This window comes from Canis aureus, chromosome 3, assembly GCF_053574225.1.
Source record: "Canis aureus isolate CA01 chromosome 3, VMU_Caureus_v.1.0, whole genome shotgun sequence".
Lineage (NCBI taxonomy): Eukaryota > Metazoa > Chordata > Mammalia > Carnivora > Canidae > Canis > Canis aureus.
Window position 1 is genome coordinate 69,718,638 of NC_135613.1, and position 26,492 is coordinate 69,745,129.

At 40.7% G+C, this 26,492-nt stretch overlaps 1 protein-coding gene across 11 annotated transcripts in view; it reads right to left on the minus strand.

Annotated features, from left to right (window-relative positions):
* Positions 1 to 2,641: 2,641 nt before the first annotated feature.
* Positions 2,642 to 26,492, minus strand: part of USP28 (ubiquitin specific peptidase 28) — a 64,730-nt gene continuing 40,879 nt past the window's right edge. For 6 of the 11 annotated variants that reach the window (XM_077893565.1, XM_077893561.1, XM_077893560.1 and 3 more), the window contains 16 exons: positions 25,332 to 25,459; positions 22,422 to 22,517; positions 18,872 to 19,051; positions 17,112 to 17,329; positions 15,904 to 15,974; positions 14,308 to 14,536; positions 11,901 to 12,095; positions 11,145 to 11,284; positions 10,800 to 10,985; positions 9,643 to 9,738; positions 8,755 to 8,933; positions 8,557 to 8,635; positions 7,273 to 7,352; positions 6,595 to 6,718; positions 4,947 to 5,142; positions 2,642 to 3,884 (listed from right to left, as the gene is read on the minus strand). In XM_077893565.1, coding sequence (XP_077749691.1) covers positions 3,709 to 3,884; positions 4,947 to 5,142; positions 6,595 to 6,718; positions 7,273 to 7,352; positions 8,557 to 8,635; positions 8,755 to 8,933; positions 9,643 to 9,738; positions 10,800 to 10,985; positions 11,145 to 11,284; positions 11,901 to 12,095; positions 14,308 to 14,536; positions 15,904 to 15,974; positions 17,112 to 17,329; positions 18,872 to 19,051; positions 22,422 to 22,517; positions 25,332 to 25,459 — 2,373 coding nt within the window. In that variant the 3' untranslated portion in view covers positions 2,642 to 3,708. The remainder of the gene's footprint in view (positions 3,885 to 4,946; positions 5,143 to 6,594; positions 6,719 to 7,272; positions 7,353 to 8,556; positions 8,636 to 8,754; positions 8,934 to 9,642; positions 9,739 to 10,799; positions 10,986 to 11,144; positions 11,285 to 11,900; positions 12,096 to 14,307; positions 14,537 to 15,903; positions 15,975 to 17,111; positions 17,330 to 18,871; positions 19,052 to 22,421; positions 22,518 to 25,331; positions 25,460 to 26,492) is intronic. The other 5 variants (XM_077893567.1, XM_077893566.1, XM_077893569.1 and 2 more) reach the window with 3 other exon arrangements.

Below are 26,492 nucleotides of genomic sequence, written 5' to 3' on the forward strand. Positions count from 1 at the left end.
AAAAATATCCCTTTGTTTCTAGATACCAGCAAAAAACAATTAAAGATATAATTACAAAAATGACATTTAAAATAGCTTGAAAAGAAAAAAAAATAGCTTGAAAAACATTGAATATCTAGGAATATATGGAAGAACTTTATACAGAAATTAAAAGAAAATCTACATAAACAGGATATATTGTGTTCATAGATTAGAAGATGTCAATTCTCTCCAAATTATCTATAGTCACTGTAAACCTAATCATAATTCCTTGAAATCTGTGTCCGTGTGTGTATGTGTCAGTGTGAAACTGACAAACTGATTCCAAAACTTATACGGCAATACAAAAAATTAAGGACAGGATAATCTTGAGGATATTCAGAACTGGACGACTGACTATACTGGAAATCAAGACTGATAGAGCTACACGAACTAAGACAGTATGACATTGGTGCAAACAGAAGGGTCCAGAAACAGGCCTCTACATCAGACACTTGATTTATGACAAAGGCACAGCACTGGGAAAAATACAGTAAATGGTGCTGGGTCCATCACCTGAATGGGAAGAGTCAAAAAGCAGACACTTCTGGGAGGTTACAACACAATGTCTTCATGACCTTGGATAGTGATTTCAACAGGGTAAAATAAACATTAACCCTGAAGGAAAAGATTGGGTCAACTGTACTACATTAACATTAAAAAGTTGTTTTCATCCAGCCATCAGGGGTGAAAAGCTAGAGCCAGAGGATCTATGCAATGCATATGTCCAAAAACTGTAAGTGGCTATTTTTTTTAAAACTCCTATAAATCAACATGTAGCAAGTCAGTAAATCCAACAAAAATATAGGCACTTATACTTAATTAGGTATTTCACAGAAGAGAATAGCCCAAGGCCAATAAGCATATACAGAGATGCTTGTCGTCATTAGTGAGCAAGTCCAAATTAAAACAATATCATGCACCTGCCATAATGGTTAACATTTAAAAAACTCAAAACCAAATCTTGAAAAGGATACAGGGCAACTGGAGCTCATAAACTGCTGGTGGGAGTTTCAGTCGGTATGATCACTTTGTGAAATTGTCAGGCAGTGCCTAGTAAAGACAGCCCTCTACCTGTGACCCATGTACCCTACGATAAAGCAATTCTGCTCAGTTCATGCCAACAGAAATGCATTCGTGTGGGCATTGAAACACATGCAAAGGACTACTCCTACTTTTTTTTTTAAAAATTTTTATTTATTTATGATAGTCACAGAGAGAGAGAGAGGCAGAGACATAGGCAGAGGGAGAAGCAGGCTCCATGCACCGGGAGCCCGACGTGGGATTCGATCCCGGGTCTCCAGTATCACGCCCTGGGCCAAAGGCAGGCGCCAAACCACCACGCCACCCAGGGATCCCAAAATGAATGAATCGCCCCTTCTATCCCAGCTCTGCTGCACCAGCCCTTGCCTCTTGTTCCTTCATTATTCAAACTGTTTTATGTGTCTACTTCATACTTCTCTCTTGAAGCAAGTAGGGTAAAAATGAGTTTGTAATGCCTTAAGAGTTTTTAAAGGAGCTAAGAAATCCACACAGAAGCAGGTTGCGATTCTGGTGAACCCCAGAAAGTCTAAGCCCAGTGTCAAGGGAATTTATGTTGAGGTCAAGTGCCCTGGCCAAGCCCTTGAAACACTTCAGGTTAAGAGCCATGTAGGTTTCTCCCCACCCCATTTGGGCTCCACCCCCCTACCTCTGTGGCCCTCATGCTGCTTTTCCACAATCCTTTAAACGCTCTTAATCCTTTAGTCCACCTAGTTTGTGGACTCCTTAAGAAACTAGGCTGTACCTAAAGCAGCCAGCAAATGTAAGGAAAAAGAAAGGATTCCCAGCACTGCACTTGGTGGTCTGAGTGGATCCAAATGACAGAAAGTACCCAACACCACACATACATATGTCCCTCTGTTCCTTTCTTGGTCAACTACAGATTCCCAACAGCCCACCAGGAAGTGATGAATGTGGAAAGGTACAAAGCAAAAGATTTTACAAGACCACCAAGGGCAGGTAAGCAGTTGTTAATAGGCTGCGGAGACACAGGTTAGCTTCCTGGCTTCACTACTTAAGACATCTAGGCCCTTGGACAAGCCAGTCCCATCATCCCAGGGCTGTTACGTTAAGACTATAGCTGTGCACAGTTCTCAAATAATGGTGGAGATTAAAAAGGGAACAGCAAATGGTGGTCCTTGGAATCTCAAGCAGCAAAGCAAATCAACGGTAAGAAAATTGGTCAATTTCCCATGAGACAATTATCTTGGCAGTGAGCTTTGAAACACAAAAGCACCTCTGAAATCCTGTAAAAGATGGCCTACCCCTAATTTAGTCAAAATGGAAGAAAGTCTGTTTTAAGAGAATACTTTTTTCCCCCTCCTAAATTCGACAAATTATAAAGTAGATGGGCCTACGGGCGGCGCAACAGCAAATGCGATGGAAAGCGGCAGTCACCACTAGGTGCTGCTCAAGAATCGGCTGTAGCCTGTGTCCCCCCCCTCCTGTCAAGACTCTCAACCCTGTCACCTGTTTTTTGTTTGTTTGTTTTTTCTCGAAAACGACAAACTTGACAAATGCTTACTGAGTCTATTTCCGGAAAAATGTGTGTTTAAATGAAAGCCATTCCACACGCCAAAGGTACAACAAATACTTTTATTGCACATTTATAAAATCTGCATAGTTGTATCAAGTGTTCTTCCTGCCTACTATGCTCTCATTCATGTTAAAATTTGGTTGAAACACGTATCCAATCTGGAACCTTTTAAAAATGGTCAACAGGGGATATTTCTCTCTCTACATATACATATATATAGATTTTTCTTTTCTTTTTACAAACCCATATCCCTTATCTTTTAGAAGCAAAAAAAGGGGAGGGGTATTCAAATGTTTTTTTCTTTTTTTGGGCCAGCAGCAGCCTTTGACATCTATTGTTGACGATTTTTGGATGCTACAAGATTTTACTGAAACAGTGAACAACTCTCACAATGCTATCGTGACTCAATCATGCTTCATGACGCCATTCTGTCTACGGTCCTTAGTGCTTTCCTTTCTTTACTCAGGACTGAGTGTGAGGTTTTCTGGTTTATTTAAAAATATAAAAATAAGGGAGAGAGAGAAGAGAGGAAAGGCTGCTTTCTTTTGACTTTGCAGCATCTTGCTGCCACATGCCCTTATATTTCTACCCACATGTAAAAGGGCAGCAGTTCATCAGCAACTCACTGTCATCTCCTGTCAAGAGACAGGCGAGGTTTAGATTTCTCATCTCTTGCAGTTAAGAACTTTTAAATGTCACCTGTATTTGATAAAATAACTAGTAGCTGTTCATCTGGTTCAGGTTCTGATGGATCACCCTTGTATTCACTGTCAAAAATATTTATGCCTGAAGGATAATTTTAAAAGTGGCAAGAGGCTTACAAAAGCCCAGGCACTTTTGAAGGTACAAGAGTCATTTAAGGTCTTCTGACATAATTCAATACCTTAATACAATGGTTCTTGTCTTTTTTTAGTGAAATTGCTTTTATGATTCTGTACCTAAAAAGTGCAATTTTATTTTCAATCCTTCTTTACACGCAGAGCATGGTTGGGTCTGGATCTGAATCTTACTTTCCCACCTAATCCCTTCCCCAGGGTAAACACTGTGACAACAGACTTCTGTGCAACAGGCAGGCAGCCGGAGACCAAACTGGACCTTGACCATGTGGGGGCTTATTTCACTGTCACAGCTGAAACCCCCTGAATTGACTCCATGACAGCTGCAAATCGGCTACAAAGGTCATAGGGAGAATTAGGTCGAATAGTTGGAGGCTCCTTCAAGACAATGATTTCTGCAGAAGGATCTAGTAGCCTTGGTAGAAACTCCCCTAAGCACAGTTGTAGATTTTCTGTGGAAGGAAAATTAATGGTTACATATACAGCTAAACAGTTCTCTGAGTACAAACTAGTTAAGTCTGCAACTATAATGGGAAAACCTTCCATAGAGCCCACTCATTCTCCAACCTCAGAGGTCAGAGCATGGTGCTGGCCAGCTAACAACAAATGATGATTCCTTAAGTCCAAACCAGGAACAAAGAATACTTGGCCAAATAAACCAAAGCACTAGGTCACTGCTTTAAGCCATGTGATGTGTGACAGGATAACACTAAATATTCATTTCATTGTCAGGCCTTCTAATGTATCATCCTTTTAAAACTTGAGAAAGTGGATTTGATACTCTATGCCATTAACACAATAGTGCTATTTCCTTTCAATGATTAAAACATACTAGCGTGTACACATGACCTTAAGTAAAGCTCTACCACATAGTCTACAGAAAAATTGAAGACCTTAAAAGGAAATTTGTAACTACTAATTATAGAATTTTCCAGTAAATATTATAAACATGAATACTTTAACAAGTCAATAGAATATCTTTACATCAGTGAGAAACTAACAAAGAAGCTTCATGTTAGAACATATACCAACTTTCTATGTCTATCAAAACTCACCCAAACTCTTTGGCACCCTCTCCAAAATGCTTTGGACAAGCAAGGCTATTCCACTTACCATTTTATTAATTCTGATGGCATCATAGCTAATAAGAGGTGTTCTGTCTTACAATTTCAAGTCATGGGAAAGTTTAGTTATGGCACCACCAGGCTTGACAGATCAAAGAGTAATACAAGTCTGACATTCCCAGAGAAGGGTAATTTTTTTGAACAGGGCTTGCAGCCAGGCTGTTTGCAGAAGTGCTTTAGTGGCCACAGAGGAGGTAAGGGAAGCTAACAGGGACAAAGGTCTAGGATCCTATCCCTTGTTTCACTAGAGCAGATCCACTTTTAACTCACTTATAGGCTTCAATAATCCTTTAAAAAGGTTTGATAACCAGGGCTGTAGAGTGAAAACACTGTCATTTCTAAAACTGTGAAGAGCCTCAGAAGTTATTGCAAGTGCCAACAACAACATACCAGCAATATCTTGCCCAAGGTAAGAGCACCAATGGTTTCTCATGATCTCAATGGCATGTAGGTCATCCTTGGAGATGTCATTATTAATGATAAGGTGAATGCAGGGAATGATCAACTCATTCATCACGTTAATGCCCTCTGTTACAGAGTGGTCATCGTTTGTTTCAAAGAGAGAAGCTGCTTTGGCATTCAGCTCCTACGGGTAAAAGGCAGATTGGGGGGGAAAAACAGTCTGAAACAGATAAATACCTATTTCAGAAGAGCCTAAACAAGTGGTTCCCAAAATTTACTGCATGTTGCCTGGGAATCTTTACAAACTACTGGTGCCCCACCCCCGAGCATGCTGATTTGATTGGTATGCAGGTGACTGGGGCACTAGGGTTTTATTTAAAAGCTCCCAAGGTGATTCTAATGCAGCAAGGACTGTGATCCATTTACCTAAACTTGCAAGTCAAGGTCTTGCCTATCATTGTTTCTACTAAACTGCTCATTCAATGGCTCTCAATCTCCACTGAGCATCGGAATCATCTGCAGAAGATACGCTGATGCCTAGGCCTCTCTCCAGAGCCTCTGGTTTGACAGTCTGGGGAGGAGTCACCACAGGGTGAAAGTTCCCTAAGTGACTCTAACACACACTGGGGGTTGTGAGCCCATGATGCAAAGAACCTCAATCACTATTACCACCGACCAACGGAAGATGAGCAGGACTTTCAAAATGTAATCTGTACTTGGTGATTTAAAGCATAATAAAATTCAGACATCACAGCTACAAGTCCTCTTTTTCAGCTCCAAAACGCCCTGCCACATCCTCTAACTGAAGCAGAAATCAAGGTATAAATCAGAAAATGAAGCTCTTGAGATGAATATGTGTCATGACTTAATCTCTTCCATCTGGTGTTAACAAGGCAGCAACAGCAATGTTGGCTGGACTCTTCTCAGGAAGAGCAATCGTGAAGGATGTCAGGGAGGACAAATCCAGGCTCCCAATGTGGGGAGAAGCTTGCCTTTTGTGGTTCTCTGAAGGACAAGTACCTGTCCAAACCCTTGGAGAGGCAGAGGGCATCCAGGTCTGCCATTCTCCAAGAGGCCAAATGCCAAAGAGGCCAGGCTAGACATTCAGTGCTGTAGGACCGTGAGATTAACAGAACAGCAGGACCAAGTCTTATGGTTTATACCTTTTTTAAAAAAAACCTGGAGTCTCTTAGGGGTTGCTAAAATTCCCATCTACTAGCTTAGCAGGTAGCATTGCACAGAATGTAGAAAAAACACTGCATTCCTTCAACATGTATCTGTTGCATGCTTACGATATGCCAGGCACAGAGAAAACAGCAAAATAAGAAAAGGGTCTGTGCTTGAATTCACAATCCAGCAGAGAAGCAATGTAATGATAAACACCATAATGCAGTTGTACATAGAGGGCACAGAGAAAGGGGTAACTGATTCTTGTCCTAAGAAGGGGCTAAAGAAGAAGGATATTCATTTAAGTAACTTAAAATAATCTGTTTCAATTTACAGCTGCTCTCAAGAGTCTAGAGAAATCTAAAACCTATCGAAGATTAGTTTTTAAGTTGTATTTCTTTGTGGCTTCAAGGAACAGAGATGAGGACAAAATAATAAAGATCATTAAGGCTTAATGAGCAGTACACACCAGAAGGCATTTTCTTCGGTACAGAGCGATGACCGATTCCTTCACCCCGCGGCGGGGCCCCTTCGTCAGCAGAGCAGCATTGCTCTGGTAGGCATAGACCAGGTAGGACAGTGCCTCTTGGTACCTTAAAGAATGGTAGATCATCAATAGCTGAGTGCTCCTTTCTCCAAAACCCAGGGCTTCGACCCCTCTGTCCCCCAGTGCAAACATTTACATGGCTGCAGTTACAGCCAAGTCCTCAGGACAGAAGCAGTGCAGTGCCCTGGGAAAAGCCAGAGGCCCAGAGACTGCAGTCACTCTCAGCTCTTCTGCAAACTGGTCAAGAAACCCAAAGCAAGCCATGAAACTTCCCTGGGCTTCCTGGATTCTAAACCAAAGGCGGGGACTGTGTGATTACTAAGGTCCATTCCAACTCTAAAATTCATTTTCTGAGTTCATCTTCATTTATCACAAAGAAAATCTGGCCATTACGTATCCTCACCAACATATCTACCCCTGCCTGAAGGATGGCCTACCATGTGTGTTCAGTGAAACAGTGGGCAAGGCAGGGGTGCCCTGGTGCGTGGGGCAGGAGAGGGGATGCGCGGCCACAGTTCTTGGTATTCCCAGGTGGGCATCTGTGTGGGTAGTTAAGAGGGTCGTGACCAATAATCCAAAAGACATAAAAGGCCCACATACTTTCCTTTCTGGTAGAGCTCCAGGCCTGTTAGGAGATACACAGACACTTTCCGAAACAAACTATAATCTTCATGCCACTTCTGAAAAGGAATGAATGCCATTAGCGATTACGGTCACCATAAACATCACTACCCTTCCCACCATGGTAAGTCTGACACTGCATACAAGTGCTTATCCAGCACTTATGGCCAGGCACAAAAATCACAAACACAAGAGCTTTCTGATCATGACATAGTCACCATTTACAATAAAGTCCACTGTTGACCTTAATTTTCAGTGACCTGTTAGTTCTTCTGAGGAACAGAAATATTTATTTCATGTGACCTTTAGAATGTATTATCTTTTTTTTTTTTTTAATTTTTTTTTATTCATTTATGATAGTCACAGAGAGAGAGAGAGAGAGAGAGAGGCAGAGACACAGGCAGAGGGAGAAGCAGGCTCCATGCACTGGGAGCCTGATGTGGGATTCGATCCCGGATCTCCAGGATCGCGCCCTGGGCCAAAGGCAGGCGCCAAACCGCTGCGCCACCCAGGGATCCCTAGAATGTATTATCTTAATTTCCAACACCCCCATCAAGGTCCTGCAGCTCTGGTTTAAACAGATGCCTGTCGGGCAGCCCCAGTGGCGCAGTGGTTTGGCGCTGCATGCAGCCTGGGGTGTGATCCTGGTGACCCGGAATCGAGTCCCACATCAGGCTCCCTGCGTGGAGCCTGCCTCTCCCTCTGCCTGTGTCTCTGCCCCTCTCTCTCTGTGTCTATGAATAAATAAACAAAATCTTAAAAAAAAAAAAAAAAAAACAGATGCCTGTCGAGTTCTGACAAAATTGTGCACCTTCAGGAACCACCGTAGGACAAGGCCGTTCCAATTACACAGAATGACACTCAGCTCAGCAGGTGTCAGAGGCACACTGGGTGTCACAAAGCACTGTTTCACTTCTAACACAATGCTTTTGGGGAAATTTGTATTTATATATGCATTTTAATGAACGGAAATTTCATTTCAAATATAGAAATATAAAAAGCCACACAATGATTTTAAAACAAACCAAAACCAGGAATCAAGGCTAAAGTAGGTATTAAAAGGAAACGAAATGTTAATTTATTCTAACAGAAAAACGGAACAAAGAAACAGGTTATTGAGGGTCAGAAAAGATCATTTATCTATTCTCACCCACTTGTGGTTTTTGGGGGGTTGGGTGGGGGCAAGTCAGTTTGCGATAACACAAAATTGTTAGCTTGGCCTTAAGAAGTAATATTTTGTTTTATAGACTTAAAAGATTTCACCTTGTACTCTTCCATATTCATGTCATCTGGACCAATCTCCTTCAGTTTAGCTTGAGCCACCTTCATGATGCTGATCGATCTGTGTGGGACAAGGGTCAGAAAACTGTGAGGCGCAGGGCACAGCTTTCCCAAAGTCAGAGGAGGTCACGGGGCCCAACCTAGAAGCATTGGGCAATGCACCTGAGCGCTGCATCTCACCTTTCATCATAGCTAAGATTTTTATCTGCAAACTGTTCCAAGAGGGTCCGTTCTACAACTCTCTTGGGTGCCTCATTTTGGAAAAAGTAGACCAGCACATGCTGGAGCCGAGGGTCGCTGTGAGAAGTGGGCGTCTCTTTGGCAAGCTGGTAGAGCCTGGAGTATTCTTCATGGAATGCCTATTAAGGACAAAACTGGTAGTCAGAACAGGGTGCGCTGTGGGGTTCTGCTCACAGAACCTGATGCCTATGGGCTAGAGAGATTCTCGTAACTCCAAGGAGACTTTTGAGAAATTCATATTGGGGAATTACAGAGGCAACCACGGAATCTATAAGTTGTTTGCATTTCATAAGGGTGAGAACTCCTGTGGCACCAAAGATGTACTGCATTCATGAGAAACTCATTTTTCTCATAAGGTTTTAAGAAAAACAAATATTTAGTACTAACTAGCTCAGGCTAACCTTGGGTTCCAAGGACCTGAACTTTTTAAAATGCACATAAATGCAATTTATTCAAGTACCTTAAATTTTATTCAGGTACCTTAAAAAAAATGGCCTACTTTCTTGTTTTATGGCTCCCAAACCATAAAAGCAATGCCTCACTCCCAGCTTTATTAACAGATATCTATCTCCTAAGGACAACAGGAAGTCCCCCAGGCCAGGCCTAACATAGTTGGGCATAGCTCAAGAATGCTATGCTAGCACTGAGGGGAGGCACTGTCAGTATCATGGGAGGGACTGTCCTGTCCATTAGTGTGACTGGAAATGGAGTTTTAGGTGTTACTTGAAGGAAAAACATTCTTCATCCCATTTTTTACCGTCTAATAGAATTATGGTCTTGTTACTATGATACCGGTGGTATGAAGATTAGATTTTTAAAAAGAGATACCTTAATAAGCCCTGCTTCAGACCCATCTCGGTCAAAGGTCTGACGGGCTTTAGCTATGGCCAGGATGACCCCTTGCATGGCGGGGCTCAGCATCACCTACCACAAGAGGGCACAAAACACAGAGAGAAAAAGAAGAGAAGTTCAAAAGAAGACTGAATGGAAGAAAGGTGAGTAGGCTGCTGAAGGGAAGAGTGGCAGTGTGCGCCCATGGGCAGCAACTGCTAGCGGTCCAGATTTGTGCACCTGCCCCCATGCACACCCAAGGCCCCGTCCCTGTACCGTGTGGTGAAAGCTGGCTCAGGAAGAGCTGTTCCTATATACTCTAATTTAGCAGATAAAAAAGAGGGACATCTGAGAGCATCTACAGACGGCACTGCGAAAAAATCAAGCTAAATGATAGCTCTCCCAGGGGAAGTGTCCACAGTGAGAATTTCAGTGGAGTTCTGTAATTTGGCTGCGTATCCCAGTACACAAATATTTTATTAGAGTTCTACTAAAATAATCAGTACGCTTAAAACAGTCTGGAAATTAGGTGATATACAAATATGACTTTATAAAACCAAAACTTTTCAATGATTTAGGAAAAAAAAATATCCCACAGGAATAAAAAAGAACCCCAAGGGATAGGATTCATAACTGTTACATGCAGTGCCAACTGAAAGGGACCAACTGCAAGGAGCTTGGGATCCCACAGCTTCTTCCAAAAGCTTTGGAATCAAAAACTTCAATTCACATTTGTTTTGCTCACTAGACAACTGAAAATTTTATATTTGGAGGGAAAACGATAAACTAATATTTCCAAAGACAAAGGCTCCTAATTTAAAAGGCCTTTTTTTTTTTTTTTTGCTCAAAATACCAAAAAAGTAACTGAGTGCTACCCTTCCGAGCCATCTAGACTCTGAGGTGCCTCCATCAGTATACAGTATATGCCTGGGGAGATATATACCAGGCGCAGCATTCAGTGGGAATGAGGCTATCTTTTACAAAACAGCATATAAGGTCAAAACCAGGTGGGCCCTCTTTTCGTTACATGTTTCAATTACAACTATTTGTTCCAATATTAACTATTGCCAAACATCTTAGACAAGTATATCAGTCACAGGGGAAGGAACAGAAGACTGGAGACAGACAGCTGAATCCTGCACTCATCTGTGTACCTCCTCATCATATCCATCTGCATCAGATCTAACCAGAATCCTTCCCACACTGGGAATCTCGACTTCAGAGGCCTCAGAATTAGGCTGGGCGGCAGACTCTGCGTCCTTCGCCTTTGGGGGCTGCTCTGACTGCTCTGCAAGGTTTGTTTCCGGGGGCGGGGGCTTCTCGGGTTCAGCTTCCTGAAGCTGTGGCAGCAGGATGGAGAGAAAGAGTAAGGACAAAACAGGAGAAAGAGAGAGGGACCGGTTAAATGCAGCAGAGACACAGTAATAGAAATGTGAGAAAGTGGCGGTCATGGCTGCGAGCCCACCCCTCCTGAGTGTGGGCTTCTGCATCACTGTCACCTCGCTCAGCGCCGCTTCCACGCCGCTCCTCTCGTAGGCACGCGCGGTATTGGCAATGGCCTGTGCCGTCTGCTCCTTCACGATCACCGCGTGCTCGGATGCCAAGCAGCGGACCCCGTGAGAAGAGGTTGCTGAAGGCTCTGGTAATGAATGGTACAAAGGGATTAGCATCTGATGGTGAGTGACGTCTAGAACACTCTGTGTAAAAGGGCAAGCAAGACAGACACAGAGGTTCATCTACAACCCTTTTAGCAAACATTTAAAGTAGAATCTGCAAATCTCCCCTAGAACCTAGTGACTCAAAGAAATGTCTACTTCAGAAAGAACCCACTGATGGTTTCGGAAAATTGAATGTGCTCCCAACTTTGTCATATTGCTTTACGTTAATGAAGGCTTCTGACAAATGGCCTTCCGTTAGGAAGACTGCCTCTGGGGAATAGGTTTCATAGAGTCTGCTTAGTAATCCTACCATAGCTTCTCCGGCCACCTGGGAAACCATGAAAACCGAACAGATGAGAAGTACAAGGAGCTGGTCTTTCTGCTCTTACTTCTGCTCATCGCAAAGGACACCCTCAAGCCACAAGCTATTCTGTCAAGTTGTGCAACACCAGCAACGCTTCGTGCAACATCAGCTACACTTGGACTATACACAGTGCAGACCGTGGAAGCCCTCAGTCAGTGGAAGCGCCAGAGCTGGCTGACGGGGGGCATGGTGAACACCGCCAGATCATGGAAACACGGGCCCTCCCCAGTTACCTGGGGACGGAGAGAAATCCTGTGATGCTGAGCTGGTGGAGGAGTCCATTTGTGGGATTTTGCAAGACTGCTCTTCTTCCCACTCCTCGACTTCCTGCTCAAACCTCCAGTTATCTTCCTGAATGTAATGCTTCAGCTCAACAGACAGGGCATCCACTTCTCCTAACATCTGATCTGGTTCACTTGGGGCTGCCTCTGAGACGAGAACGAAAACAGAGTTAAAATGCAGCGCCATCCAGCCGAAGGTCACAAGGAATTAGAAGGTCCTTTCTAGAAAGAAAACAAAAGACACTTTGTCCTTTTTCTTACTCCACACAAAAAATACATACATACATAATCCATCAGAAGTAATGACAGTATAAAGCCAACTATCATAGCACACTAGTAACAGGGCCTGGCAGATTAGTAGGTAGGCATGCAGAGGTATCTGTTGAATGAATGAATGAATGGATGAGTGATAGAAAGCAGGGATTTGGAATAGAGGCCAAATCACTGGCAAAATAGCAAGAACAGACCCAACATTTAGAAATCCAGAACATTAGATCCAGTGGAAATTTCAAGTTGAACAGTTTTATCAGTGTAACCACAACTATTACTGATAAAAATACCCTTCTTAAGATGGTTAGAGATGAATTCCAAGACATCTATACTGCTTCAGGTCCACATAAGTGGGTGGTATCAGAAAGCAATGTGATACAACGGTTAGATGGTAAATAATACCTGGCGGATAATTTAAGGTTTGGAAGAAAAATGGCAAGGATATCAAGAACATATGAAATCTCATTTTTTTTTTTTTTAAGATTTTACTTTTGTTATCTCTACATGGGGCTTGAACTCATGACCTAGAGATCAATAGTCGCACATTCTTCCGACTGAGCCAGCCAGGAACCCTGAAATTTCATTTCTAATCCTGTGACCAAATCAAAACAAAAAGCTTACAGTAGAACAACACATCCACTCCCGGGTTGCCTTTAATTCATCTTTTCATTAAGTAAATGACAGTTTCCATTTATCAGTTTCTATAGTATAAAAATGAACCATATATGTAATAACAAGGCTCCTATACACTACCAACAATAGTCCAGTCATTTGTACAACTCCCACAAGCAGCTGTTCCTGCTCTGGTGCTGCAGAGATGCAATTATGAAGAGCAGTTACTGCTAAGTGATCATTCTGTCTCTCCCCTGTCCCTGGCCACACCAGCAGATCAGAAAGACAGTGCACCGCCTGAACAAAATGCCTTCTGTGTTTTCTTACTTACTCAACCCAGTACAGTCTGAATATGAAACGGAAAAGTCTTCCATGATCTTAGATGCAAAATGCTGCTCACAAGACTTCTCCCAGAAAATGTAAAAGGAAGAGAGAATAATGTAAATGGAAGAAAGCACAGAATTTATTTTATTTAAGATTTTACTTATTTATTTGAAAGAGAAAGAGAGATAGCTAGAGAGAGCATAAGGGGAGGGCAACAGGGAGAAGCAGACTCCCCACTGATCAGGAAACCAGACTCAGGGTTGGATCCCAGGACCCTGGGATCACGACCTGAGCCAAAGGCAGACATTTAACCAACTGAGCTCCCTAGGCACCCCCCACACCACAGAATTTAGAGTCAGAACTGGATCTGAATCTTGGGCCTGCCATTTGTTAACTGGCCGTGAGTCTGGAGGAGCAGAGTACCTCAGCTGGAACACATTGGCAAGAAGAATTCCTAGCCTGTCTTTTAGAGCTTTCAGTTATGAGAGAAATAAAGTTTGAAAGCACATAGTAAGTAGTAAAGTTCTAATATAAATGATAATGATTGCTCTCACAATTATAGTATTATGAGAAATATGAAATTGTTCAGGCAAAGCCACTAAAATTTAGCTATTCTCAAAGGGTCCAAAAACATGTGCACAAGGATGTCCCTAAAAAATTAAAAAACAAAAACAAACTAGAGACAATATAATGGTCTGTCAATGGAGGCTGGCTTAAAAAATTATATATGGAATTATGGATGGAATTATGATGCAGTTGTTAAAAAGAGTTGGTTCTATTTATAAAAATACAGAGATTAAAAAAATACAGAGATTACCTAATACATATGAATGATGAAAAAGATGCAGAGTAGAATGAAAAAATGTCCCATTTGGGGGAAAAATCGGGTGGGGACATATATTGATAAAATCTCACTTCCTGAATACTCTGTAAGAAACCTAAGAACGAATACATGCCAGGCTCCAGGATAGAAACAGGAAAGCAAACTTATTTTTTCTTAATTCTCTTTTATACTGTTATTTGTAAAATGCATTATTATTTTATAATAAATTATAGTTAAAAAACTTTTTTTTTTTTTTAAACCACAAGACTGTTCCCTTCTGTGAGCAGTAGAGATTTTCCCCATCTCTGGCTTCCACTACACTATGTTTACCTGCGTTGAAGTGTGGTAGCTTGTCGTTAATGTACATCAGACAGTAAGCACTAACATTTCTCAGGCCCCCATAAGAATCTCTTTCAAGTTCTTCCCAGGAAGATTCAGTAACAGAGATGTCATTGTACTTGAGCCAGACTTGTCGGGGCTGATTATAAATATAGGCCCAGTAATGTCCAGCATTTGCTTGCCCTTCATGGACGAGAACAGCATGTAAGCGGTAAGGCACCTGCAAAGGAGAAGATATTTTCCTGAGTCAGATTAAGCAAAGTAAATGAGAAATTTTAGGTAATTAAAATTCAAACTTATGGCCAGCTAGCAGACATAAGAAAACTGACTATTTTATACACGTGTTTGAGATAGGGTTAACGGTAAGTACCTTGACGATACAGTATGAACAAAAATACAGTCTTGGAATCTACCAATTGTGTTTCAATTCCTGAATCTTTAAAACCACACGTCCACACGTCTGAACGAGACGACCTCTTTGATGACTCTTCAAAGTCTTCAATCGCAGATCTCAAGTCAAAGATAACACAGATCTATGCATCCCTCTAATCCCAAATTCAGTTTATTTAAAAATAGAAATCACCTTCACCACTCATGTTGAGAAACATGTGCTGCATTTAGGACCTACAGCAAGTTTAGCGGCTCTCTTGTTCTACACTGATTTTATTTGGTACTGAATTTCACGTTAGCACGTTTCATCATGAATCAGTCATATGATCCCTACATTTCACCTGCCGAGTGACTCATCCACCTATCTGGGGTGAGGACCCTTTCAGTTCCATACTTGTTTGTTTGTGTTTGAAAAGCATTTGTTTTTTTGAGATGGAGAAAAACGGCAATGCTATAGGTACTGATGAAAAAAAGAAAAATCAGCCAGAGAATCATTCAGTCAGTACCTTCACAGGTTTTCCTGGTGGGGAAATTTTTGAAACACAGAAGGAAGGGTAAGTGAAGAAAACCCAAGATTTACACAGCGCATTCCTGCTGTGCCTCCATGAGACCTGGCAGCTGACAGGGTTCTCCTCCTCCAGCCACGCACAAAGAAGCCACACTGAGCACTCGGGCCCTGACTGCAGCATCTTATCCTCTTTGTGCTCACGATGTTATCCCAAACAAAAATTTATGTGGACAATAAAAATTTCTGCCCTGACCACATTCCCTTCTGGGATTTTCAGGGAAACAAAGCTTGAAAGCACGCTGCTAAGCCAAGCATCACCAAGGATGATGATACTTTGGAAAAGGGTGTGGAACCAGTCCCTGCCTGGGGTTTTCCCCACCACACGATTTCAATTATCACTCTATGAGAAATTTCTTAACACTTGACAGCAAACCTTTCTACTATATGAAAAAAATACCATGTGGCAGAATCAAAACAAATCTGTTTTAAATGTTACTGTTAGTAGAAGATACAGTCCTTGTTTTGGCCTGAAAAGAAATAGAAAAATACTTATTTCTGTCCTAAGTTTATTATTCTAACTCAGGGAGGTTCCCAGTCAGTCTAAAAGAAAACTATCAAATTTTCTTTTGGATCTACCATCAGTACAGGAGGACATGCCTTAACTACTTTCCCATCAATTTTCATTCTACCTGACGAAGGAGAGGGTCACAATACATCTGCTCAATAGTCTGGGTAGTGCTCGCAATACAATTCTTTAAATCTGTTAAAGAAACAAAAAACAAGAAACATAGTTAAAATGATGTCATTCTATGCCACACAGGGTGCTTCAGCTAAGCAAAGAGCACAGATTCTCTGCGCCTGGGTTCTGACAATTTCAGCTCTACTCTATGAATCACGAAGGAGTACAGGCTTTCAAGGCACCTAGTGCTTTTAGCTTAACATAATTCCATCAATGGTTTAAAAAATTATCTCTTCTACTTGGCACCAGAATTTCTCCCAAAAGAAACCACCTCTATTTAGAAAAAGACCTTAATGGGTCACTCTGGGTATAAAATACATGTCCCTGAGACAGGACGAGAGTGGAGAAGGCAAGGCAAAAGGCAAGGCAAAATATATGTGGTAAGAACTTGGGAGGAATCTGGGTTTGATGATTTAATTTGATCTGACTGATGTGATTTGATTGATCTGATTATTTTATTTATTTAGCTCCCTAGATAAAAGGAGAAAGGAACAGGAGGGAAAGTCTGAGCAACATGACAACGAGACCAAAGGACTTTTAAAAACAGAACACTGAATAATTCCATTTTACATTGTGTACATTGCTCAAACATTCTCTGCCTCATTCACCTTCAGTAAAAACATGCTTCATATACACAAGACTCATAAAAAAGGGAAATCTAGGAGCACTACATTCTCTTTTTTTTTTAAGATTTATTTATTCATGAGAGGCACACAGAGAGAGGCAAAGACACAGGCAGAAGGAGAAGCAGGCTCCATGCAGGGAGCCCAATGCAGGACTCGATCCCAGGACCCCAGGATCACGACCTGAGCAGAAGGTAGATGCTCAACCACTGAGCCACTCAGGAGCCCCTAGGAGTGCTAAATTCTAAGTCTGGGTCAACTAAAGCCTGGGTTCACATAAACTACAGGAACAGAAATCAGCATATGCAGGAAAATCCTGACAGCGATCACAAATGTCTAAGAGTCCCAGGAGTTCCCAGAAATCTGGCGGAGGGTTTCTAGGAGGGATCTTTCCGCAGTTGTATGCTGGAAGGAACTGAAAGTACAAAAGCAGTCCCAATCACCATGTGCCTGAATTGTGCCTCTCCATCATTTATGCCTAACTTCCAGTGGAAAGGGAAAGGTTAGTTGTCCAACAAGTTTTTAGAGAGCCAACCTTGTATATCTTGTTCAATCTCACTCCTCCACCTCTGAAGACAGGTTTTAACAAAGTTTATCTCCTCATCCGTGACAGTTCGAGGAGCTGGCTGTGCAGGCATTTCCATGGTAGACCGGGAAGATGTAAGTGGCTTATTCATTGCAATAGACTCAGGTAGAGAATCTTCAGAAGAAAAGGTACCTTCAACATCCTGAGAAGAGCTTTCCTTACTTGTACTGAAAAAAGAGAAAAATTGTATTTGCATGATAATTTCCAAAATATGTCTTGGCCTCAATTAGTGTGCTTTGTAAAACTAACTGCTACATGGAAAAGTACTGCTATAATTTAATGAATATTTGCTCTATAAAGGCACTGAGCCAAACCATTTCTTTATATGCATCACCTCATTTAATACAACTTGCTTATGAGGCAGATATTGTTACCATCCCTAGTTCACCAATGACAAACCCAAGGTTTAGATAAGTTAAGCAACTTACTCAAGCTCACTCAGCTAGTAAATTATGGGATTTAAACCCAAATCTGAGTCTATGGTTCATGTTCTCTAACCACTTCTTCTAAGAAGGAACATTAAGGAAGAGTACAAAGAAGACTGGACTGGAAAAATCAAGGAATCATAACAGAGTTTCCACGATGCAGATAACTGAATAAAACACACAGAAGCAATAAATATGAAGTATGGGCTTTTTTCACCATGGGTTCTAGTGATGGTATTAGCCAGGACACACACATCATATCTGATCTGGGCTCATGTGACTTGGTCTCTTAGTTCTTACACAAGTAAGCCCCTCTTGGCTGTCCGCTTCAATTTCTAGCCAGTTCTTTAACTGTTTTAATTGTCTACTCATGAGTAAGTCTTTCCCTGAGGTTGACTTGGTTGAGCGTCCTTCTCAGCAGATGTGAGAATGAGAGGTTTTGGAAGATCGGGGATTGAGAGGCAGTGAGCGTACTGCTGGTTCAAAACAAGGTGACCTTGGTGGGGCATGGACACCATTGCAGGCAGTTTCAGAAGCCTCTGAAATAATCCTAACTATCCTGTGGGCAAGACAAGTGAGCACCCTGGTGGGAATCAGAAACATTCCCAACTACACGGGAACAAACCCTTCCCTTTAAGACAAGGAACTCATGGCTTTTGTCCTCTTCATGGGGTGAGTGCTTATCAGGTGGGAAGATGGTATACAGTTCAAATAAAACAAAAAGCCCTAATGTGTACTATCTTTTTAAAATTTTATTTTATTTATTCATGAGAGACACAGAAAGAGGCAGAGACACAGGAAGAGGGAGAAGCAGGCTCCACATAGGGAGCCTGACGCGGGACTCAATCTCGGGTCTCCAGGATCAGGCCCTGGGCCGAAGGCAGCGCCAAACCGCTGAGCCACCCGGGCTGCCCACTATCTTCTTTTAATAAAGATTTTATTTTTAAGTAATCTCCATACCTTTTTTTGTTGTTGTTAAAAATTTTATTCATTCATTCATGAGAACACAGAGAGGCAGAGACACAAGCAGAGGGAGAAGCAGGCTCCCTGCAGAGAGCCTGATGTGGCACTCGATCACTCGATCCCTGAACCCTGGGATCACGATCTGAGCCAAAGGCAGATGCTCAACTGCTGAGCCACCCAGGCGTCCCGTAATCTCCATACCTAACATGGGGCTTGAATTTACAACCGTGAGATCAAGAGTCACATGCTCCACCAAATGAGCCAGCCAGGTGCCCCTCCACCCCCCAAATGTGTACTATTTTAAACACTTGTTTTCATTACCTTTCCTTGGATGCCAGGTCAGAAACTGGGCAGTGCACGGAAGAAAGTGGTAACGTCATGTGTGCATCACTTTGACATGTGGGGCTTTCTGAGGCAGGTTTTGTGCTAGCAAATTCAATAACGTATTTCAGCATGTCTGGGAGTGGAAACCGAGCTGGGCCTGAGCCGTACTTCACATACCTAAGAGGCAAAGACAGTGGTGCTCTATTGGCCGAGTGCATCTAGTACTTTGTGGCTTGCTGACAAAAGATCTCTTACTGTGTAGAAAAGACTTATTCCTAAAGGCTGTGCAGTATTTGATGCGTCAGTCTGCAAAGTGAGAATTCTCTAAGTACAAATGTTAAAACTGGTAATGATCTACATGTTTACATCTGGGAGAAAACATTTTCAAACGGGCTCCTGCTTGAAGCCGTGTCTGCTACGCTTTCTCTTGATGTTGCATCACATCCAGGCTCTGGGCATAATAAAAGTAAATTCTTTGTCTTAAAGGAAAACAGATATATTAGCAGTACTCATATCTGAAAATAATGTTGGTGAACTGGTACCCAAGGCTTTATAACCAAGCCCTTAAGGCTCCTACTTGGAAATTAGAAACTAGGAACAATGAAAGAAAGCTGGAAATGTAAAGGTGTTAATAAAGATCAGAGTTTAAGAAAACTGGCAAATCTTTCTTCTGCAGGGTCCTCAGTACCCTCTTATTCATGCATTCAACAGCATAGGCCAGCCATAAATTATTGACTATTTCTTTGGGATTAAATAAATAATAAATATTTTTAACATGTAACCAAAATAATTAACAAATTATTTTAATGCTATCCAATATTCTGGCATTACCAGGACGAGTGAGACTCAAACAAAATATGTACTTTGATGAACTCTGTAATGACAGCAATTAAATAGTACTGGGTGACTGGCTGGTACAGGTAAACCCTATCATTATAGGGTTCCATTAGAGAGGGAGAGGAAGGCACTGCATATTTTTCTTCCCCATATAAAGTGAAAGAAACAGGTATAGGACTGGGAGGAAAGAAAGTTGTGTCCATATCAAAAAGGACATTATGAAATGAAAATACCAGTGGGAAATAAAATAATATTATTCAAAGTCAACCACATGGTTAGAGGATAGGGAGCAAAGAAGACATTTCATCCTCACTAATTTGAAGGGGAAGTAAAAGTAAGCAGCTGCCTTCTGTGGAGGGTTGCGGCTTTTAACTGAAAAGGACATCAAATACGTAACTAAGAAAACTGTACTATTCCTTAGATGTATTTTCTTGTCTTTATTTCAGCTACTACCGGCTTATTGAACTCTACTTACCCTTCAAGATCTAGTTTCTCCATCTCCCAGCTCTGAACTTCTAAAGACAGGACCTGAACCTTGTGTATCTATACCACAGACATGGTTAATAGATCTTCAGAAACACAGTGTTTGTGGAAAGCAATTACTTTACACATGACTGGCTTGGACCAAAGGAAAACATTTTCTTACTAGAAATGCAGCACAGATGTAATAGGTGATAGGATTTTAAGCCATCATTTTACACTGTAACTCTTCCCAGGTTTGCTGTATTTTAATATGATACTTATACAAAACTTCAGGAAAAATATTTCTCTAAGAAACTTATCTTCAATTTTCTGACATAATCATTGTTCTGTTCTACTGAATGAATTCCTTTAAACCCACTACTTCATACAATGCAGCATCTGTATTCAGTTAGTAGAATCAGAGCAAAAGTTTCAAAAAAGGTGTTTACACTATATGCATGACATCTTATTTTTCACATTACGTCAAGGTATCTTACAGAAGAAATGGTGAACTTTTTGCTTAATGATGAAAGTAATGCAACACACCTGGTATGAAAACTCAAATACAAAAGAATGTAAAATAAATCATAAAAGTCACCCACTCCCATCTCGATTCTACTTCCTACTGGCATCCACTAACAGTTTCTGTATATTTTCCCAGAAGCAAGTCACTCTTAGAGACAAGCAATTTTTTAATTACCCAAATAAAATTATCTGAGATTTTATTTATTATTTTTTTAAGATTTTATTTATTTACTCATGACAGACACATATTATTATTATATGAGAGAGAGGCAGAGACACAGGCAGAGGGAGAAGCAGGCTCCATGCAGGGAGCCCAACGTGGGATTCGATCCTGAGTCTCCAGGCTCATACCCCGGGCTGAAGGCGGCACTAAACTACTGGGCCACCAGGGCTGCCCCTAAAAGTATCTGAGATTTTAAAAGTCATTTTATTTATTTATTTTAAAGATTCTATTTTATTTTTTTAGCAATCTCTACCCTCAACATGGGACTCAAAACTACAACCCTGAGATCAAGAGTCACGTGTTCTACTGATAGAGCCGGTCAGGTGTCCTTAAAAGTCATTTTTTTTTCCTGAAGTAACATCATAGTACAGAAAATGCTCCTATACTTACTTTAAAATCGAAGTAAGTCAGAATGCCCTGCTGGTTACTGGTAAGTTGAGTTTTTGTATGTTACAATGCATCAGGTATATTTGGTGCTATAAAAACAATTATAATCTTATAAAGCATCACTAAAACCTTAAAAGTAAAATATAGCTGCAAATCAAGTTCTGTAAATCACTTAGAGGATGGTATTTGAGGAATCAATCCTCAGCTTAAGTCTATATAAGACAATGAGAGAACTCATCACCAAACACCTTGGATAAGTTCACCCTAAGAGAGGATGCTGGAGATGGGAACTTATGGGTGCAGAGTCTACCTTGGGCTGGTATGGAAAGTGTTGCCTCTTAGGGAAGTAAGTGACCTAGCAATGGAGTGAGTAGAACTGGGGTGGTGGTGACAGCAAAACTGTGGGGTAGCTAAAGGAGGAAAAAACACCATTGACATTATATGGGATTTCCTTCTAAATGCCAAATCAATGGGATAGATAGATAGAAAGAAATTACATGGACTCCTCTTCCTTAGGAAGTCATGGGGTGATTCTAAAGAAATAATCAGTGGGAAACAAGTCAACAAAAAAGGGGGAGATTTCCCTCCATGAGAGAGAAGACTTTGTGCCAGAACTGTTAGCCCTTGGAATCACTTAGCACCTGCTCCAGGTAGAACAGCACTTTCTGTTTGTGTTTTTATCTCTTCCAGATCCTTAAGAAAACATTTTCCCAAGACAGAGGGCCTGAAGTATGGTGACAGTTACCTCTCTTGTGTTTGTGAGGAAGATGACGAGGGAAATAGAAAAAGTAAAGGGCTATGAACTCAGAAGCTGAGCTCCCATCGTGTATGCCAGGGACTGACTCCGTGCCTCTGCATCCCACCAGTCCTTGGGACTACTATTCACCCATGGATACTACAGCTCGTCTTATAAGTGGCTTCATGCTTAGAGAATAAGTTTTCTTAGCTATTTTGTGTATATAAAAATGTGTGTATATGTGTAATGTGTGTATAAAAACACACTCATTAATACTTAAAAAACTCTAAACCAATTTTTAAATTTAAGCAAATTATCCAATTTTAACACTCTACTCTCTCCTTCACATTTCTAAGCACAAAGATGTCACGACTTACCTTTCCAGTTTTTGCTGCAGAACTTTTATTTCCTCCTTCAACTTTCGAATACACTCTCTCTTACTTCGAATAAGCTCTTTGCTCTTGTACATGTACCTAAGCAAATGATAACACCACAAACACAATTTATATTTAAAAGCATTAATGGCACACGGTGCTAGCAAACCAGAGATACAAGGGAACTTCCTCGAACAGACAAAGAGCATCTATGAAAACGTATAGCTAAGATCATACTTAATGGTAAAAGATTGGAAGCTTTCCCCCTAAGACCAGGAACAATGCAAGGATGTCCACTCTTATCTCTTCTACTGTTTTACTGGAGGCATGGCCAGTGTGAGGAAGGAAAGAAGAAAAGAAAGGAGAGGGAGAGGGAGGGGGAGAGAGAGAGAGAGAGAGAGAAAGAGGATGAGACATGGAGGGAAGGAGGAAAAGGGAAGGCATACAAATAGCAAAGGAAAAAGTAAAACTGCCTTTCATTGCAGATGACATAATCATTTACACAGAAAGTACCAAAGAATTTACAAAAATGCATCAGAACTAGTAAGGGAGTTTAGTAAAGTCAAAAGATATAAAGTCAATTAAAAAAGAAGGAGGGTGGAAATCTAAAGCTGGATTTTTTAGAAACCATTGTAACATCAAAAGCATGAATTATTTTAGTATAAACTTACTTAGATATATGTTAAGACCTGTACACTAAAAATTAAGAAACACTGTTGAGAGAAATTAACGATTTAAATAAACGGAGCTATACCATGTTCATGGATTAAAGAACTCAAAATAGTTAAGACATCAGTTTCCTCAAATTCATCTATACATTCAACATAATGCCAATCAAAATCCCACTGGTGAAAAAAAAATCCCACTAGTGGGCACCTGAGTGGCTCAGTGGTTGAGCATCTGCCTTTGGCTCAGGTTGTGATCCCAGGGTCCCGTCATTGGGCTCCCCATTGGGAGCCTCCTTTTCCCCCTGCCTATGTCTCTGCCTCTCTTTCTGTGTCTCTCATCAATAAATAAATAAAATCTTAAAAAAAAAATCCCACTAGTTACTAGGGAGTAACCGACAAGCTAACTCTAATACTTACCTAGAAATGCAAAGGACTAAAGTAGCCAAAACAATTTTGAAAGAAAAAAAAAGGGGGGGAGGCAAAATTGGAGGATTTACATGATCTGATGTCAAAATTTACAGTAAAGTTACAGTAATCAAGACAATGTGTCACTGGTTTAAGATTAGACACAACAGATAAAACAGACTCTAGAAATAGACCCACAACTACATGCTCAATTCATTTCTGACAAAAGTACCAAGGTAATTCAATGGGGGAAAGGATAACTGGACATCCACATGCTTCCTTTCCCTGCCCTCCAAAAAACAAAAGCCGTTCTCTCATATTATATATAAAAATAAACTCTAAATGGGTCATAGACATGAATATAATAGTTAAAACTAAGTCATTTCTAGGGGGAAAAAAAAGAAGAAAATCTTTGTGACCTTGGGTTGGCAAAGATCTCTTAGAACACAAAAACACAAACTGTAAAAGAGAAACTGATAAATTAGACTTCATAAAAACTAAAAACTCCTGGTCTCCTAAAGACAGTGGTAAAAAAATGGAAGAGACAGCATAGGCAGGGATTATGTGGATCTGTCTCCAAAATCTGTAAAAGAACCCACTCTTACAACTCAGTATGAACACAACCCACTCAATTAAAGAATGGACAAAAGATCTGAAAAGATGCTTCACCAAAGAAAATATACAAACAACTGTTAATTAAGCATGCAAAAAGAAACTCAGCATTGTTAGTTATCAGGGAAATATATGTCAAGAGAAAAATAAGATATTCCTACAAACTCACTACAATGGCTAAAATTTAAAAGCCTGACAATTCCAATTATGGGCAGATCTGGAGCAAACAGAACTCTTACACACTGTCAGTGGGAATGCAAAATCATACAGTTTTAGAAAACAGCTTTGAAATTTCTTATACAATTAAACATACACTTTTCATACAACCTAGCAATCTCACTCCTAGGTGTTTTACCCAGAAGTACTAAAACCACACCAACACTTTGGGGGTGAATGTTCATAGTAGCTTTCTTCATAAACTAAAACTGGATACATCCAAAATGTCTATCAACAACTGGTGAATGGAAAAAATATTGGAATACTACTACAGTGGGATACTACTCAATATGGATGAATCCCAAAAACATTATTCTCAATGTAAGAAGATACACTGCTGTGTAAGAAGATATAGTCACAACAGGGTGTATTCTGAATAGTAATGTCACTATTGTGACATTCTAGAAATGGCAAAACTATAGAGCCAGAAAACAAGTGGTTGCTAGAGCCTAGGGGTGAAAAGAGATTGACTGCAAGGAGCATGAGGAAACTTTCTGGGGGATGGAAATGTGCTATATCCAACTGCCTTGGTGGTTATTTGACTATATACCTTAGTCAAAACTCATTGGCTCTACACCTAAACAATGATAATATTGCTTTGTGTATAAACTATACGTCAATAAACCGGACTGTAAAAAGAATAAAAATGTACAATATAAGTCTAAGTAGTTGTGTTTTTTTTTCCCCCCAGGAATACAAATAGCATTGAGATTAGAAAGAAATACACTGTGGCTACTCCACATACTGTTCTTCGCCCTAGAAGGAACAGGGCTTTCATCTGAAGCCTACCTACTCAAGTTGTGGTCCCAAGATCAAATGTATCATTTGCGCATCACCTCGAGAGCTTCTCAGAAATACCAACAACTCTTGGGCTCCAACCTAGATCCAATGAATCCAGTGACTCTATATTTGCGATTATCAAGACCTCTAGATGATTCCTATGCACAATACACTAGTAAATGCTCCCCCTTCTTCTTCTGTAATACATTAAGAAGACAATCACAGAACTCACCTGTCCATATAAATGATCTGAGGAAACTCCAGCTTATTGTGAATTTTCTCTGGCTGACCAAGGGACTGATTGAACTCGAATCTTGAGAGTTCAAAGGTCAACACTGGAGGTAGCTTTGTAAACCAACGCTGTGTCAGAAGCAGAAATATAAAAGACAGAAGTTAATTTTAGGAAATAGCAAAAGCCACGTTTAAAACATCCCTCATCAAACTTTCTTCTTCTCATACAGAATTTATATTTCAAATCAAATTCACCCTACAGGTTTATTTATCCCAAATATTAAAATGACCACTTAGAATCATGCCCTCTTAGAAAATGTGGTTAAACATTCCTCAAGACTTCAAATTTATGAGCCAGTCAACAACATTTTACTCAACTATCATCCTCGGAAATAACTGCCCTTAAATAAGTGAAATTGCACCAAGAATCTACACCACTTACTCACTAAGTCATCAGTATTCAAAAGAGGGTCAAAGCCTAAAAGATATCAGCTAACCTAACCGAAGAATCAGAAAGTAGGATCTTAGCAGCATATATATACCTAAGGAGTCAATTATCTCCACGAATCAGCTCAGAGAATATATTGAGCATATATGTGTGAACATATATACTATTTACAGTCTATTAATCATAATTTGAATCCCCTTTATTTCTAAAACAAGAAACTTGAAATAGCCTCATGACTATGAGTACTCAAGTTTCTGAGAAAATCTTTGATTTTTAAGACTTTACAATATCTCAGGAGGGACCTGGTCAAATCAACCCAGGGTGTGATTTTGAGCTTCAAGAAAAGAAAGCACTGACTTATAAAAAAATATCTCAACTGCTCCTGACCACAGATATGGAAGAGCTAAACCAGGAAAGGCATTTCTGTTCAATTCACCTGTATGCCAGCAGTCTGCAAGAACAGCTTTGAGACACTCACTCTACCAAAGGTATAAACAGCTAAGTTCCCTTTCCTTCTCTTGTTGGCACGAGGTGAATCCAGACAGCCTGTCTACCTCGGGGTAAATCCACATAAGCATAATGATTTTCTTTCTTTCTTTCTTTTTTAAAATAGCATTCCCTTTCTTGAATAAAGGTCTCCAGGTCTAAGGAGCTGGTGAACATCCCTTCTCTTTTGTAAGAGCATGCCTCAGCTGTGTCCAGGCAGGACTGACG